This window comes from Syngnathoides biaculeatus, chromosome 11 (genome assembly GCF_019802595.1).
Source record: "Syngnathoides biaculeatus isolate LvHL_M chromosome 11, ASM1980259v1, whole genome shotgun sequence".
NCBI classification, from domain to species: Eukaryota; Metazoa; Chordata; class Actinopteri; order Syngnathiformes; family Syngnathidae; genus Syngnathoides; species Syngnathoides biaculeatus.
In genome coordinates, this window is record NC_084650.1 from 4,297,143 (window position 1) to 4,315,826 (window position 18,684).

The following is an 18,684-nucleotide window of genomic DNA, read 5'->3' on the forward strand; positions in this document are numbered from 1 at the left end:
CAACTTGTCGCCGAGTGTTTATGATCGCTATTATGTGTGTGAAACTCCGCTGCTTGGAACACTAACTACACGGACGCCTTCTGCCTTTCGTTTTTGGACCGGCTGGAACTTTTGCTAACTTGGAATACCCGCTGGAACTAACATTTGCTTGTTTGGGAACACTCGTTCAACATTGGTGACTATTGCGTTGTGGCTCAACTACTCTGTTCTTGAACGCCCGTTTTGTTTTAGCTAATTTTTTGTGTTTGTGTTGTTGATGTGTGTGAGATTAAATTGTCAGAAACGCAATAAAACTGCCTTGTCGCATTTTGCTGCTTTGAACAAAGGGGACGTTAATCTAAATTTACACGTAACACTATGGACGTCTCAAAGACGAATACAGTGAACGTACGTATGTGTGTATCTTTTCATCAACTTTGAAGGTTAGGTTAGGGTTAGGGTATAACGTATGTTAGCTCCCTCTATGTAGAAGAAGGAGGAGGAGGACTGGGAGCGGGTGATTTCCCAGTAAGCGTCGGCTACGTAGCCAGAGTTCCCCTGTTTAGTAACGCATGTGCATTAATCATCTTTTCCGCATGAGGGAGCTCTCAGACAGTCACACCTGGCTGGAGGACACGATGTCCACAATTTCCAAAAACAATTGGAAATGTGGACTTGTTGGACAACAGAACACTTTTCCACTTTGCATCAGTCCATCTTAGATGAGCTCGGGCGCAGAAAAGTCAACAGTGTTTATGGGTGTTGTTGATAAATGTCTGTTAGTTTGCATAGTAGAGTTTTAAGTTGCACTTATGGATGTAGCGCCGAACTGTATTTACTCACATTGGTTTTCTGAAGTCTTCCTGAGTCCATGTGGTAATATACTTTTCACATTGATGTGGGTTTTAATGCAGTGGCACCTGAGGGATCAAAGGTCACGGGCATTCACAATAACGTGGTTAATGATCTTATAGGACTGGGGTGCTCATTGCGTCGATCGCAGCGTGCCGAGAAAAAGAAAAAAAGACATCAGCCGTATTTTTCTTTTAACGTTAGCTCACTGCGCATGTGCAACGGCAGTTCAAAAAACACCCTGTTTAGTGAGTTAAATCTTAAACATGAGTATGGATGCTGCAGTAAAGAAGACAAAAACGTATCACTTTCATACGGAATGTGAGGGAGACTTATTTTCCCACCAGAATGTCATTTTCAAAGTCTGTTTGCCTCATCTGCCAGTGTAGTGAAATGTGGAACAGCATTTTTGAACTGTTTATGGAAAACATGACACCGACATTCCGCCGAAAAGCAAGCTGAAAATGAGAAAAGTGAACGGACTAAAATCCCTATTGGCCGCATAGCAACCGCTTTTCACACAATATAGTTCAATAGCGAAAGCCACCACCGAAGCATCGTTTCCGGGTTTGTCACATCACACATAGAGGAATAGCTGACTCGTTGTTCTTATCTTTTAAAAATAAGGCAGAAATATTATCTTCAATAAAATCTCTGCAGCTGTAAAGGAGTACAGTTAAACGGCGCTGTGAAGCCATGGCTGATGTGTGGAAGGACATCAGAGATTGTGTTTCTCACTGCAGTTGGACGAATCCACTAACGTGAGTGACACAGCCCAGGTGGGCATTTTCGTTAGTATGGTGATTAGTGATCATCAACGTGAACTCAGGTTGTTACAAAAAATGTTTGTTGTGTAATATTGGCTCACGCGGTGATGCAAGACACACACACGCATACATTTACACATCAAGAATCCTCAATATACTTTAAAATAATTATGTTTTGCATTTTTGTAGTGGGTAGATCTTTGTGGTCATTCTATTTCATCATTGGTCAATCTTTAAAAAAAAAAAAAGTCTTCTTAATATAAGCCCTTTGACACGTTTGTGATTTAGGGCTATACAAATAAACATGACTTGATCCCTAATCGAAAGCAATATATTAATTTTTACTTCTCTTTAAAGGACTTGATGGCTGCGGATGGATCCAACCGCAATTAATGATTACAAACAATACATAGATTCCAATATTTTGGTTTTACTTCTTTGTAGAGGACGTGACAACTGGGGACAAAGCCTACATGACTGCCATTACTGCGAGAGAACACACCAACAAATTGTGGGAGAATGAAGGTAATGCAACAGAGCTAGTGTTTGTTTGTTACACAGTGTCCCCTGTGCGGTTGAACACAATTTGTCACTGTCAAATTTTTAAATATGTATTTTGTATTATAAACCAAAGCTACATACTCAAAGGTTTTTCAAAGTTTGTCTGTTGTCAAAGAACCAAATGCTCCTGCATATTGCTGCATACCCTACATATTCTGGCTTGCCCCTGCTCATTCCGGCACGTTCCCGGACGAATCCAAGTTTTCAACACCCTCTTTAAAATGTATGGAACGTCAATTTTCAAGTGCAAGTTATCCTGTCTAAACAAAAACACATGTTTTTCAACTGTACCATAAAATACACAATTTCTTCATTGTTTTTACCAATACTCGAATTTTGATCGATTTTTGCCGGACATAACAGAACGCTTTTTTTTTTTTTTTTTAAACCTCTGACGTCTTGATGCCAAAGGGAAAAAACTTTGTTTTGAGAATTCCTCATTGATTTTAAGATAAAGTCTGTAAAATCTGTAACTCGTGTGTGTGATTCAGTTTTGTTGTAATTCGGATTATTCTGGTCACAGTTTACATTATTTTTTTCCCAAAGATTCAAGCCTCAGAAGACAATGAGTCATGTTTATGCAAATGAAGTGGGAAAATTTTTCCTTACCCAGTTAGCAGTGTATCAAATAGTGTCTATGCAGTGAACATTTCACCCTGGACTCTTTTACTGGTTTTACATGTAAAAAAAAAATAAAAAATTAAAACCTGGATCCAGTTCCGACACCTGACCAGATCAGTGTTGCTAAAGGGACCAAACGTGAACTTGGATCAGCTGCTGAACCTGGACAAGGTGCAACAAGCTCAGAGCCCCCCCCCAACAGAAAATACCAAAACTGAGAAGAGGTTTTGTTAAAAGACAAGTTGCAGAGGTATGTTGGTAATCTGTTTCTTGAAAACTTTGAACACTGTTGACATGGTTAAATTAAAGCCACATATGTCGAAAAATGTATATATTTTTTTACAGTAAATGATTTTATCATTCACAACTACAAAAACAGGGAAATATTGTATACAAACCTTTTATTATTTAACAATCTAATGACAGTATTGCAAAATCTAAACAATGCCCGTGACTCACCCCAAACAAACAGTATGACAAGGAAGGATATCTGGCTATTGACAAGTGCCAGCAAGCTTATGTTCTGATGTGTGCAGAGTTTTTATTTTTAATATAATACTACATAGTATCAAAACAAGAAGTTATTACGTACTAATCACTCCCAGAATATTTTCAAACTGCTAAGTAATGTAAATTCTCTTACCCACAAATTTGATTGTATCCTTACTTGGGAAACTTGGTTGTCAAGTAAGCAAAAACTGCGACAGTTACCGGCTTCGTGTGGATTTATGTGGGACAAAAACAGTATTTGTAATACTTAGAAATCGATCAGTGAATTAAACTTTCCTATTTTACCACATTGTCATATGGAGAGTTTATCGACGTGTTGCTTTAAAACCTCCTCAAAAGAACGGAGTAAGGGCTGATTAAAATGAATTGTGCTCTCCAGAAGACCCGTTTTCACCGTATCAAAAATAATTTGTGCACCATGAAATTGATTGAAATAAACCTGTGCTTTATCTATTTATCTGTTTTTTCTCATTTTATAAACTTTTGACCTTTTCTACATTCCAGATGTTGCAGGAGGCATCTTCTGCACAAGAGGTTGACATCAAACCAGCAGGTGATCATTCTCCATCTTTGGGAAGAGTAAGTTTCTTTCGGCTTGTCCTGCTAGGGGTCGCCATAGTGAAACGCTCATATTTGTTTGGGACAGTTTTTATGCCGGATGCTCTTCCTGACGCAACCCCTCTCGGGGAGTAGAGGCCCAAGTGGGATACAAGCTCACGGCCCCTGGTTTATCAAACCAATGCTTTAACCACAGAGCTATGGGGTCTCCATCTCCATCTTTGGTATATTCCAAAAATTGCCGGACTGATGAAGTGCCTGTTCATGTGAAAGGAAGACTTATATCTTTCCAACAGTAGATAGGATACTGCAACATGTAACCTCAAGTGGTCTCAAGATGCTCATATTGAAAGACCGAATAAGCATTCACTGCAAATGTTATGATAAACATTTATACACAATGTAAACATACAGTTCAATAAAAATGCGGTGATTTTTAGTTCTGTGATGCATGTTTATTTCATATACAAAGAGATACATCAACATTTACACAGACTTAAGCAACACAAAAATATTCAGGATGTGGACCATTTAAATGCTGTGTACTCTTGGCCATCTGGATTAGGAAAAGTATCACGAATCTTTGACACACACCAGGATGGAAGTGGTATGCGGTTATTTCTGCCTACAATTCCCCAACACCATCTCATAAGCTGTCTATAGAGTTGGTGCACATGACGTCACAGTTTGCACGGTGCCATATAGCCGGTCTGCAGTGCTGGAGCCGTTGAAGCGGGGCAGATTTTTCAATTTGCCTGAGACCTGTTGTGCTGTTGGTTTCACATTAGACGACGCAGTTCTTCAAAGATATCATTCTAAGAATACCATCTGAAAAGACCAGAAAGGATCAATGAGTTGCCTGTCAAACAAAGCTGCTCCGGCGCTGCTGAACCGGAGCACACTTTTCCCAATGCCCAAGACTTATTGTGCTGTTTTTTGTCACAATGAACGAGATAGTTCTTCAAAGGGATCATTCTATGGAATACAACCTGAAAAGACGATAAAAGATCGATTGATTTCAGCAATTAAACGGGATGAATGGTGCCCAACATTTTATATCAGGTAGGAATTATTCTTCTCAATCTCAAATTATCAAGGAGTATTTATAACGCCAAGTTGACTCATTTAAGAACAATGAATATTTAAAAACAGAGATTTAAGGAGGTTAACGTGTGGCAGCAATACACTTCCATGTACGGAGATGACTCACAGTCCTAAATTTTTTTCCCAGTCATAGCTAATGATTGTGATCTTGTCTAAAACCAGGGGTCATTTATTTAAATATTGGCAATTGTATTGAAAAAAATATGAGTGCGTCCCATCACTATGTGGGATTTATTCCTGATTGAGAACAGATCCAGCAACAAAGTATTTGTATGGGTCCAGACTTTTATACGCTTTCAAAGTTTTCTGTGTAAATCTCGATGACTTACTTGCCAGATACAAGTGTATATCCAGTTGTCCAAGACAAACTGAAGTGAATTCACAGTCCACTTTCTTATCGGCGAAAACATCGACTTCAGCATTAAATATGGGTCCTCTATGCTAAGTGTCTCTAATTTTTACGTGTAGCTTCTAAATGTTGAATGGTATCGGACAAAACTGTAGGTGTCATGCTGTAAGACATAGTTTTGTTTCGTCTCAACAGAATTAACTTGCAACAATGCTTTGTTTGGCAATATGGCGAGTCACATAATTTCCATGACATAGGTGCATGTGGGCTTTAAGCAGTATGTCTCAATAACCTGAAAATAAGAAAATAGACTCATCTGACAATTTTCCCGAATGGGACTTTGTTTGAACAAGCATTGATTGGCCAAATGCTGCTTTTAGCAGGATCAATAATAATCTAAATAATTTTTTATTTCAAATAATCTGAATCTAAATGGCAAAAAAGATGGGCTAATTGGGAGAGAGCATAATTTTTAAAATAACACTTACTCATGTGGAAATCCAGTCGCTGGTGTTACTGTTGCCTGAACTGGAGACAGGCGACCTCAGGTACCCATGGGTTCAGACAGCTGGTAATAAATCCCAGGTGCGCTGTCATGCACTGCAGCGGGTGGTCTGCATAATCTGCCATTTTTTTGGTCAATATGTTGACTCTCATGGTAACAAAAGCTGTGGATATAATAAATCTAAAAAAATAAAAACTGTTTACATTCACAAACTTGTACAGGTCAAAGACCCATATCAATCCTGTACACAGAATTATCCACCCCATTTTAAATTTCTATTTTAAGCATTTCGTGCCCAAACAAAACCACAAGATACCAGTTTACAGCTTTGCGTATAAAGTTTAGTGATTTTGGCCATGACATCTTGGGAAAATTGTGACTAAAATGGGGATGGATAGGTCCGCGTACTGTCAGTTTATGCCTCTCAGAAAGTCCCCAAGATTTGGCATTATTGTACTGTGTGAAAATATATTTTTGGTGAAGCAAGTTATGACCAGCTATTGCTCTCAAATTAACGTAACAACTTTTTAAACATTTTGTACCTTAAAATCCTTATTTGTGAAAACCAACTTGGACTCCAGCTGCTTGTGCCAAAATGTTCAGAAAAAACACAGGGCCTTTGCATAATTCAGGATTGCCAAGCCATTTCTACTGATCAGTTTATGGCAAAAAAAAAAAAAAAAAAAAAAGATGCTCACCATTGTTTCCAACACGAAGTATGTTTTCCTCTCTGGCTCTGACTACTGCCAGTGCTGGATTGGCACCTTCATGGCCAGCTGCTTCATCTGCATTTGAACTTGTTCTGTTTAACTGGCTCAAATGGATTACCTTTGAAGCCCTGATACACTTCACTTCTTCACCATCTTTAGGAGACCCTTCAAAATCATGTTCAACACTAGAATTATCGGAAAATTCATTGTTGTTCTCAAATTGATATTGCACTCCACCATGTTTGTTTTCCGAGGTGTGACATCACGAGTCTTTTTGCCGATAATCGATACAAGCGTTTCCTCCATAATTGAATTCAGGTTCAAATTCATCTGAAACAACTGTATAATACAAGCAAAAGGTGGATTTGAAGTCTTTCCATACCCTTTAACCACAAAATTTATAACACATATGACAGATAATTCTTACTATTACATGCACCCAAAGACATGTAAGAACAGGGAGAAACGTATACTATAAGTGGAGGCTGATAGCAAAATGTCCCGTAATGTGAAAAAAAAAAAAAACAAATGGCAAAACTGGGAACAGTGGCAAACCTTCTCAGGACCAGACCAACTGTGAGGCTGACGTTAACCAGTCAGCTACAGTGCCACCGCAGTAGAAACATAAATTAATTACTGTATCTTACTTTTTGTACATATGGAACAATAAAAGCAAATTGGAAATTATACACTCTCCTCCTAAAGTATTGGCACAGTGTCAATTCCTTGTTTTTGTTTTATATTGAAGACATCTAGCTTTCGGATCAAAAGAAATGGGCGAGTTTAGAATTCCAGCTTTCATTTCATAGTACAGTATTTATATCTAAATATGTTAAACAACTCAGGACAGAGCACCTTATGTTTGAAGCCACACACTTTTAATCTGGGCAAAAGTATTGGAAGAGACATTATTTACTGTGTAATATTTTGTGGCCTAACCTTTACTTTCAAGAACTGAATAAATGTTAGTAGTCATTGACTTCCACCCTACTGTTGCATTCTTTATTTCAAATGCTTCAGGCCTTTACTGCAGCCTTTGTTTCCAGGGGTTTCTCCCATAAAATGCATACTTGATTTGGCCAATGTCAGATGATTGTCTTGGCCAGTCAAATACCTTCCACTTTGCCCCCCCCCATTGTTAACTTGAGTGTGTCTTTTGTGATATCTTGTTGCATAATGAAACTCCTCCAGATTAGTTTCCATGCATTTCTTTTGTAAATTGCCAGACAAAATGGTTTTGTAGACTTCACAATTCATTCTGCTGCTACCATTATCAGTTACATCATCAATATATACTTGTGAGCCTGTTCCAGAAGCAGCCTTGCAAGCCCAAGCCATGACATTTCCTTCACTGTGCTTTACGAATGAGCTTCTCTGTTTGGTATCATAAAGTTTCTTTCTTGATACTTTGGCCATTCCATCACTTGGGTAGAGGTGAATCTTGGTCTCATCAATAGAAAACTTTGTGTGGTTTTGGCCCAATACTCCACACTAGTCTTCCCATCTTGATGGTTCCACGGGCTTCTTGTATTGCTCTTGAATTAGATTTCTCCCCCCCCCCCCCACAGATTTTCAGTTTTGTTTTTTTTCAATTGTGACCTATTTTCCCACGGGTGACCCTACCCTGCCAGGGACATGCGTTACAGATCCATCTCACTTTTTCAAAGGTTTCTTTAAAAAAATATATATAAATAATGGGAGACAAAAAGGAGGACACCAATTCTGAAAATAAATCTTAAAGTGAAAGTAGAATTTGCCAAATTATATGTTGACTAGTCCACGCAGCTTCTGGGAGAATGTCCTACAGACAGTTGAGACGAAACTGTAACTTTAGAACATGGCACATCAGCTCTATGTTCACACATACAAAAATCAATAATATGAAACAAAGAACCCTCTACTCTGGGCCTTGGAAGGAATTCCAAGCGAAGCCCGAGATTTGCCCAGCAGGGCTTGCAAGGAAAAGGTCCTCGTGGAGTTTCTTCTCGCTTGTTCTTTTAATGTAGAGCCAGTGATCTTGGCCCCAAATTAGAATCTTGCTACACTAGACTTTGAGTATTTAATATAACAAAATCAAGAATACAAGTTGACAAAGTTATGGTTGAGTTGAAGACAAAACATTGTGGACTCTTCACTCTCTTGTGGGGGGTTGCGTATAAGACACGGCATGCTGAGTTCTTTTCACTCTCTTGTGGGATCTGGAAGCAGAGTGAGCCTCTTTTTCAGGTAACCGTTCGCTCTTTATCAAATAGTTTTTTTCCTGATCTCAGTCCAATTGCTATTAGTGTGCGTGTGCGTGCATGTGTGTGTTCATAACATTGTGGTCAGTTTTAACATACAAAAGCTCGTACAGTATGTGTAGCCTCCTGTCCAGTAAGCAGCAGCATAGGAATCTGCTTTGCTGCATCTGGCACAGTGTTTCTTGAATCTCTACAGGGTGCAGTAAAATTTCAAGACTATCAAGGTATTCAGAGAAATTTCCTGCCTAGTGTCAGAAAGCTTGGCCTAAGTAAGTCATGGTTGTTTCAACAGGATAATGACCCAAAACATAGCTAAACACCCAAAAATGATTAATAGTAAAATATTCGCCAATAAAAATATTAAAGGTATGATGATTTTACTCCAGACCTGTCAGTTTGTTTTTTAAAATAACCATGAGCAACAATTCAAAAGCAGTGTCTTATTACATTTGTATGATTCGAGTCATTTCTCTGACCACTGTGGCTTTTTCTTTCAGTCAGAGAGGGACCAAAAACTTTGGCAACATGTATACGAGTAAATTGAGTTACAAGATTAGACAGAAATTAAATTAAGATCATAAGCCAAGGTGACAACATACTCCCAATTATAAGATCTGTATGTTTTAAATTAAATGTCAGTTATTGTTGATGTAGTGCTGATGTTTGATCAAATTGAAAGAAATTAAATAAAACATGTCTGCTTTTTCTCCAGGTTTTTTCTTGAAGTGTCTGTTCTCTGGGTTGATGGACAACTCGAGAACAAATGAAGAGGAAAAAAGTTTCTCTCCCGATCACTTCTTCCTGGAGCTACTTGTGGTCCCACCTTGCAGGTATAAACACATCCACTTTAAAGGCTAACTAATTCCCTTTTTGCTTTTTTTTTTTTTTTTTTTTTTTTTTTGTCGTCTAAATACAGTACAGTGTGCCCTTGCCCATTCACAGTTTACCGTTCTGGGCCGAAGGTACTCATGGATTTTGCTCTGTTTATTTTTCATAATGTATGGTATTTTCACGACCATAAGCTGTACTTAGAAGTCTTAAATTGTCTCCTAAATAAACAGGTTGCGTTATAATGTGGTGGACCTTACATACACTCTGAGTTCAAATACCGTATTTTCGCAACCATAAGGTGCATCGTATTAAATGGCGGAATCAGAGTTACGGGTGCAATTTAAGTATTAAACTCATATATAAGGTTTATCGAATTATTGGGCGCAGCCATGGTGGCAGTCACGGGACAGTGAGGCACAATTGTACCTTTTATTTTTGTCAGCAAATGAACAAGCTTATTATTTTTCCCACTACAACTAATGCAAGCAAGTCACCAGTCAACACTCCACCCTCACCCATGGTGTCAGACCAAAACAAAATCATTACACCACAGCAAACAGAACAGCAAAACCAACAGACAACAAAACAACTAAAACGATGAGTAAAGAAATACACGAAACATCCATTTCAACGGCTATTTATACGTTTACCGCCGCAAAGCCTATAGGTACTGTATATAGCTTTTTCTTCTTACAAATGTAAAATTGCAATCTTTCTTCACTGCCCTGTGAGCGCCATCATACAGTGAAGAAAATAAGTATTTGAAAACCCTGCTATATTGCAAGTTCTCCCATTTAGAAATCATGGACGGGTCTGAAATGTTCATTTTTGGTGCGTGTCCACCGTGAGAGAGAGAATCTAAAAAGAAAAATCCAGAAATCACAATGTAAGTTTTTTTTTTTTTTTTTTTTTTTTTTTTTTTTTTTTTTTTTTTTTTTCCCCGATTTATTTGTGTGATAAAGCTGGCTCATTTTCAACTCCGAGGTGGCTTATCATGGCACCGTGCCGGGTTGCTTTTGGGCGTTTTTCATAGCCGCCGCCGTTCGCAATGAACAACAGCACCCAGCCGGGGCGCTGTACGGCGTCGTCGTTGCACTCGGCTGAGTGTGGTATTGTTGGTAGCGTTGTTCAGAGCTGCCGGCATCCGGGAACCCGACGCGCAGCCTTCGCCGAAGCCGTGACCGGCGGACGCGGTGCCTCGGCCGGGGTGGCTCATTTTTGGCGCCGAGGTGGCTATTCACGGAGCCGAGCCGGGCTGCTTTTACGGAGTTGTCGGCGCACGCGGCTGAGTGTGGCATTGTCGGCAGCGTTGGTCAGATCTGTCGCCATCCGTCATCCGACGCAGCAGACTTCGTCAGCGAGGCGACGCAGCGGCCTTCGCCAGCGAGCCCGACGTCTGACGTGCACATCGACACATTCACCACACCTCTCATACATACGCGGATCTTTTGTTATGTTATGAGAGACCAATTACATGGTCTGCCCCAAACTATTATTTTTTTAGTAGCTATATACACGCCTACCTGTCATTTCGAACCCATAAAGCTCTCGTCCATCGCATGCGTGCAATCCATTTGTCACGACGAACCGAGTCTCTTGCAAACTTATGAAGGGTAAATCCATCCTCCCGAGTGTTCAAGCAATGTCAAGCATTGCAACGAGCCGGCATTTTGGCTAACACGAAGGAACAACGCGCTACCTTCCCGGAGGTAAAACTAATAGAAACAAACGAGTCCACTTGAGGGCGGTCCTGTCATGTACATCACTTCCTGCTTCTTCTCGAAAAAAATCCCATGAGAGGTTTTTCATGGCGGGAGTTACAAAAAGCTGTATATGTCAAAATCATGTTTTGTGGTGGGGGGAAAAAAAACAAATGGGTCCATGTCGGATGCAGTTTTTTCATTAATAACACTAAAAATCACGCATTTAATGGCCCTGTAAAATATGTAAGAAGCATTACACTTGACATATTTCAGACTAAGATTACAAAAGTACTCGTATTTACTTAAATCTTGAATTGTAAAATCTTCGGTTACATTTGTTATATAGTAATTAACATTCATCAACTTTGCCTTTTGAGAGAGGTGAAGAGCCTTGTGCCGGTGGTTGAGGCGTGCCATAGATGGATAACTTCTGCCCTCTTGGATTATATCCACTTTTTCACTGATCATCACCATCATCTACTTCTTCCTCTTGGGTGCCGCAGATGAAGCTTTCACAGGGGCACAATGCTTAGGTGGTAATGTAACTATGTGATCCAAAACATTTTGCCTAAAAAAGTTATCGTGAACACAATACTAAGATACAGTACGTATGCGAGACAGTCAACATCATGGACAAGACAGGCTAGACAAGGGAAGGGTAGGACAAGGGAACAAAGGAACTTGGTGATTGAGGTTTCTATGATGTGCAGCCAATCATTTCACGGGTTAAAGCCACTCATGCTCTCATCGGTGTCGCGTCGAGAACCAATCATGCGCCTTGTATCAAGTCTTTCCGCAATGTGCCTGTATTTCTTTTGTTTATTTTTTTAGAATTTTTTGGGGGATGAATAATCTCCATCGCCATCTCCAAAAATGAATTTGAGCAATTCTGGTCACAATTCCAGTTCATTTCCATTCAGGGCCCAAACAATTCTCGACTTTACATACATGTTTTTGTTTTAATTTTTTCAAATTTGCCAAGCTTTTAAAAAAAATATGGTTTTTACCAATTTTATCCACTTTAATGGGACTGTAATGACAACCTGTACAAGGTTTGGTTAATAATAGGTGACCATGAAGGCTTTCTCTTTTTGTCAGGTATCGTCCAGTCAATCAACTGGGTGACCAGATGTTTACCAATGGTCAGACGGTCAACATGCAAGCTGTCATGAAGGACTGCACAATTGTAAAAAAACTGCTTTCTCTCATAGCTGCTGAGAATGGAACTCAGCAGGATGAGGTAATGTGCTGAAATAAAAAGTTTAATAAATTCCAACTTTACCTTGACATTTAAACATTTAATCAGTCTCAGGCAAATGAAGAGGGAGACCAGTCTATTCTCTCAGGGATTCCTGGACTGACTTTAACGGATAAACTTTACAACATATGGATCCGTCTTCAGACCCACGTCAACATTGTCTTTGACAGTGATATGGACAAAATAATGACAGAAAAGTACCCTGGAATCAGACAGGTATGCCCTTTAAAGAAAGGGAAAACACCAGCTATCAAGTCTTAGTGTCTAAAGTCGAGAACTTGGAATAAACAAACTCTCAAAGTCAACATTTGAGGGAATGTTACCTTAAGTTAAGCTTATACAATATTTTTGCACACAACAGATCTTACAATTCTATCTGGAAAATATTCAGTTTTTTCATACTTGAATTCTCAAGGGAAAAAGTTGTTTGTGCTTTCTCAATTTTTACAATTTCGTGACATAAATTGGCTGATGTAACTGGAATTCAACATATATTTTCTTTTAGATGTTTTTATCAATCAATGGTAATTTTACCATTTATTTTTAAATATTGGTGGTTGTCCACTTAATCCTTGTGTATCAGAATGGGCAACTATATCCACTTTGGTTTTTTCCATCCATCTACTAACTTAATGGACCTGTGGTCTTCATTGTCAAAATTTCACCAAGTTCTCGCTTTACTTTTCACTCAAAGTGAAATTGGCAGTCATTTCCAACAAGGTTTGTTATTTTTGGAGTAATTGTTAAATAACAAATTGCATTTGGAATGGCACTTTTTCATATCGACACCCCCACCCATGTTTTAGTGTGAGAAAGAGGGCTAAAAAAAAAGACCAAATTTATTGCACTGCAGGTGTGGAAGAAGGAATGAGCTGTACTCTAAAATTGCCTTTGTCATGTTTTGTATATTTTGTATAACCACTTTGGGAGGAAAAAAAACATTTTTGGGAAATCATAAATGACTGGAGACACGTCGTAGCTTGTGTGCCCAAAAAGAATGTATTATACTGTACTATGAAGTGGCAGTATTTTATACATCGTCTCTGTCTGGGGAATCCGTTAACTTCCAGAATGACAACTTTCAGGAAAAGCTTGCTTTGAGTTTCAAAACACCAGCTTTGTTTGAAGTTGATGTACCTTTTATTGCTGTCATATATCATTCACCTAGCATATGAACAACAGCAAAAACAGCAACTCGCACCCCAAAATTATCTTCAATTGACAATCGCTAATGTAATGTGCTAAAAATTTGTTAGGTTGTGGTCATTAAAATGATACAAACATGGTGGGTGCCACATCCTTTTAAGACCCATGCAAATGATCTTCCAGGGTTACTGTTTTAAATGTCAACAAAAAAATGTTGAACTATTCTCTATCTTTTTAAATGAGTTAATAGTTTTAAAACAATGTAAAATAAAAAAAAATCTCCATCGAGATCATACCATATGGGGGTCGAAGGTGGAATTGACCTTTCTCTTATCACTTTAATTTTATTTACTTATTTTGCTAACTCGCCCAGCCTTACTACTCTTACTCTACTTGTTCCAAGTACGATTTGCAATACTGCACCCTTCGGTCTGGATCATCATGATTTAAGAGCATGGACTAATCGTGGAATGTAACTTTTCCATTGACGTACTTCTCTAATTCGAGTGATGGTAACGTGTTGGTGGTTCTTTTTGGAACTCCCTCTTATATTGTCTTTGCACTTAAACTGCTTTTTCATACTTCCGGTGGCATTTTAATGAATTTCCTTTCTTCAAAGTCTAGTCTGGGTGCCATCACTCGGGTCAATGGATTCAATCTGCACAGAAAAAAACAGTTATCAGCTGCTAAAATGCGTATACATTTTTGGGGGATATATATTATATATAATATTTCTGATTGTCTCCCCTCATTTATAGATCCTGGAGAAAAAGGACGGATTGTTCAGAAAACACATGATGGGCAAAAGGGTTGATTATGCTGCAAGATCTGTCATCTGTCCAGATATGTACATCGGAACTAATGAGATTGGAATTCCCATGGTTTGTCTCAGCCAATATCTATATATTTTTTTTCTCATAAATAAATGCACTTTTGGTAGGGGGGGGGGAGTATACAGTTTTTCAACAGTTTAGTTTTGTTTTCATAGTGATGCACTTCATCTGAAATTAGCCCCAAATTTCCACATCCATCCAATTTCTGCATTTGGAATCCTCACTAGGGTTGCGGGTGTGGGTTTGCTGGTGCCTATTTCAGCTGACTTCAAGCAACAGCAAAATCATCGTCACATTTAATACTGATGGCAGCTTGTGCCAGTGCATACACTTCAAAGTTTCATTTACAATAAACAATCGATGCCATATAGAGCATTTCCGAATATCCAGTTGAATTAATTGGGATTGGGATCACTTTATTTCACACACCTGAATACACTCATAGTTTGATAATAACATAGTGCCATTAATTAACCACCGTTCTGAAGTAAGCATACATTTTAAGTAATGCATGCATTCAATAAACTTCTAGTAATGAACACAATCACAGATAAATGTCCTTTATACGGGAACTCAAATTTGCATGTCATGATGAATTATGGGCCCGTCATCATACAAGTGCCTATTGATGCAAACGGTGTGTTTCTATTGTTGCTTTCCACTGTTGAGGGATTGAATGCTTGTTGCATGGTATTTTGTGCCACCCAAGATACGTACAAGCTACAGCTAACGCAGCTCAGAGGCGAACATGCACCTTGCATCCCTTATCAACGCAGTATGAGTCAGTAATTACCATAAATTACACTTTCAGACAAGTATCGTAATAATGAATAACATGGGTAGGATAAAACAAGAGCCAGAAAGGAAACCATGCTAATCGCTAGACTTACATCAAGATCGGTAATGGCCAATAATTAGGATTTATGTTTATCATCTTTTTCATAATAATCCGTAAGGCGTTTAAAAAAAAAAAAGCTTGTGGTTCCGATTTTCCGACCGACCGTAAAAATTCCTGACAACTCCAACATTTTTACACCACGGGTGGATTCGCAGTGCGCCCCGCACATACCCTTTTGTGCGCGCTGCACGCTGCTGCGGAACCACGGATTTAAGTTGGGTGTCTTGACAGCAGCTGTGGTGGCGTGGGCATGTGCCACTACCTTGTGCTCACTGCTGCATGTCGTACTCTGATTATGTTTATTTACAAGGGAAATCCAGTGGTTTGCATTAACAATGTATCCAATCGGTCATGTAATATGTACTCTATCTTGACAATGTGATCTTAAATGCTCTCTCATTTAATAGTGTTTTGAGAAGATTTTTATCGACAATAACAAATTTTCAGGGGCGCTGCCAATTTCACGAGTCACATGAGCTTACGTGGTCATATGTGACTTGTTACGTGCCGTTCCAAACGCTCGATTAAATGGGACACCATTGTGCTCAGTGCTGATTTCTCTGGTTTATCCTCATCTGATGAAGAAATAGCAGTATAGGTTGATCGGGAAGACTCAGGAATACTTCCATACAGACCGGCGGAGCCATGAACTCGCTTGGCCAGGGAGGTCCCTCCACCAAGCGGCGGAGCTGTGAGCTCGCTTCCTGCCGAGCCAGGACCTCGCTCAGCCGGGAAGCAAGCTCGCCAGACTCCCACCTCATTCCGCCCGAAGAACCATCCGAATATTCAACATTATTTACAGCCGAGGGAGCGAGCTCACGGCTCTGCTGCTCAGCGGAGCTCAGCTCACGGCTCCACCACTCGGTAGCATTATTTACAGCCACAGGTTCAAATCTGTATGGAAGTATTCCTCCATCTTCCCGATCAACAGAGCCGCTCACGGCTGTGCATGGAAGTATTCCTCCGTCTTACCGATCAACCGAGCGGTCGAGCCGCTCATGGCTGTGCCGGTCACAGCTGTGTATGGAAGTATTCCTCCGCCTTCCAGATCAACTGAATGGCCAAGCCGCTCACGGCTGTGCATGGAAGTATTCCTCAGTCTTCCTGATCAACCGAGTAGCCGAGCCGCTCACAGCTGTGTATGGAAGTATTCCTCCGTCTTCCCGATCAACCGATACTGCTATTTCTTCATCAGATGAGGATAAATCCGAGAACTCAGCGCTGGGCATAAATGATGTCCCATGTAATCGAGCCTTTGTTGCGGCACGGTACATGTCACATCCGCTCACGTAGGTTATGTGACTCGCGAAAATGGCAGCGCCCCTGAAAATTTGTAATTGTCGATAAAAACTTCTCAAAACACTATTAAATGAGAAAGGATTTAACATCACATTGTCAAAACAAAGTACATATTACATGACTTACTGGATACATTGTTCATGCAAACCAGTGGATTTCCCCTCTAAGCCTTGTTTTTCATGCCATTTGTTGCCAGATCGTTGTGTGTGTGTGTTCATGAGCATCAGCTAGCGTAACTGCTTCGTCCTATGCCATAGCATTACTGAGCCATATCAAGTCAGGTTAAGTTATCAGCTTTTGCCATGTTTTATTTATTTATTTGTATTGTTTCATATTTTTTCGACCAAGCCTCTTGGCTTACGATTTTTGTACCATCGCCCTGTTGGACTGCCTTACCGTGTATAAACGCTCCCTCACAATAAACCTTCGTAAAGTCCTCGCTTACATCTCAGTTTCCTGCATCTGGGTCCTATCCTCCGCCTGTTCGTAACAAAATCAAGTTTATAATCTCTGCTAATATTCTAGTGTTTCACAATGTGAGACGCCATTATGAATTTTGATCTTGTCATGGATGAGCGAGCGTGAATTTACGAGAACTGACAAGAAAATGGCAGCAACAAGTGCTGGCGATAGAGTAAAAAAAAGTATTTCGTGAAAATTAATAAATAAATAATGATAACCTACCGACCCTAGTTTTGAAATGTAGGATATTGGAACCACTTCTTTTTTTGGGGGGGGGGGGCTCATTCATAATGTAATTGATAGACTTCGCATCAGACATTTACTCTGCATTGCCATTATGTACAGTGAATTTGAATCCAAAAGCTTTGTTTTTAGCCTGGTCTTTTGATGTACTGTAAATATCTGATCGCCAATAATGTTTGTTTTACGATTTAGTAACACGGGACAGTCAACATCTGAGACAGCATGTAGTACCTTCATCAAACGATTAGACAAACTTGGTTTTTCACGACTGTACTACTGCAATAAAACGTTGAATTCCGATACCACCGCATCCCGTCTTTTATGATAGTGTTGCATATATTGATTTTGGATAGAAGCAATGTTTTTTTCTTAATCACCAATATCTGTCCCATAAAAACGATAATTTAAAAGTATGGAAATTCAAATTGTTGATGTGAATTTCTGTAGGTTGACACCTCTGCAGTCAAAGCCATAAAGGCAATTTTCCAAATTGGCAGAATTAATTTTTATGTTGTGAACTGCTTAGTGTTGCCTTTTTTTTGTATGAAAAGTGGTTATAAATCTGGTTGATTATTTTCTTCAAGTGTTTCGGTTTTCAACATTGGGTTCCTGTTTCGGTTTCAGTGAAAAAAATTCATTTCGGTGAAATTAGTATTTCCTGTTTAGGTGTTTGCAACAAAGTTGACATACCCACAGCCTGTCACGCCATGGAATGTGAAGGAGCTACGTCAGGCTGTCCTGAATGGGCCAAATGTCCACCCCGGTGCAACGACAGTGATTACAGAGGATGGGAGGAGAACCATTTTATCAACCACCAACTTTGCTCAAAGAGAAGCAGTTGCTAAGCAGTTGTTGACACCCTCTCCAGGTCCACTCAAGATGCCAATGAAAATAGTGAGCCAAAAGCAAGGAATTGGACAACGTGCTCCATATCACTTAGACATTAAAGTAAACGTACTGTTAAGATGACATGCCAAAGTCCTGAAGTGTAATCGTCTTTTCGTTTCAAGGTGAACCGCCATATTAAGAATGGAGATGTTTTGTTGTTGAACAGACAGCCAACTCTGCACCGACCATCAATGCAGGCTCACTGTGCACGCATTTTGCCTGGAGAGAAGGTCTGTACATTTATAAAGGGCTGTCAAAAAGTAACAACCCAAATTTAATTTAACATACGTGAAGAAAACAAGTATTTGAACACCTTGCTACATTGCAAGTTCTCCCACTTAGAAATCATGCAGGGGTCTGAAATTTT

General features: G+C 39.5%; 1 protein-coding gene across 1 annotated transcript in view; it reads left to right on the plus strand.

Moving 5' to 3' along the window:
• Positions 1-18,684, plus strand: part of polr1a (RNA polymerase I subunit A) — an 85,365-nt gene that overhangs the window by 14,644 nt on the left and 52,037 nt on the right. Inside the window, exons 8-14 of the mRNA XM_061834946.1 lie at positions 2,043-2,123; positions 9,469-9,586; positions 12,389-12,530; positions 12,597-12,764; positions 14,453-14,575; positions 18,096-18,323; positions 18,440-18,547. Of these exons, the coding sequence (XP_061690930.1) occupies positions 2,043-2,123; positions 9,469-9,586; positions 12,389-12,530; positions 12,597-12,764; positions 14,453-14,575; positions 18,096-18,323; positions 18,440-18,547 (968 nt within the window). The remainder of the gene's footprint in view (positions 1-2,042; positions 2,124-9,468; positions 9,587-12,388; positions 12,531-12,596; positions 12,765-14,452; positions 14,576-18,095; positions 18,324-18,439; positions 18,548-18,684) is intronic.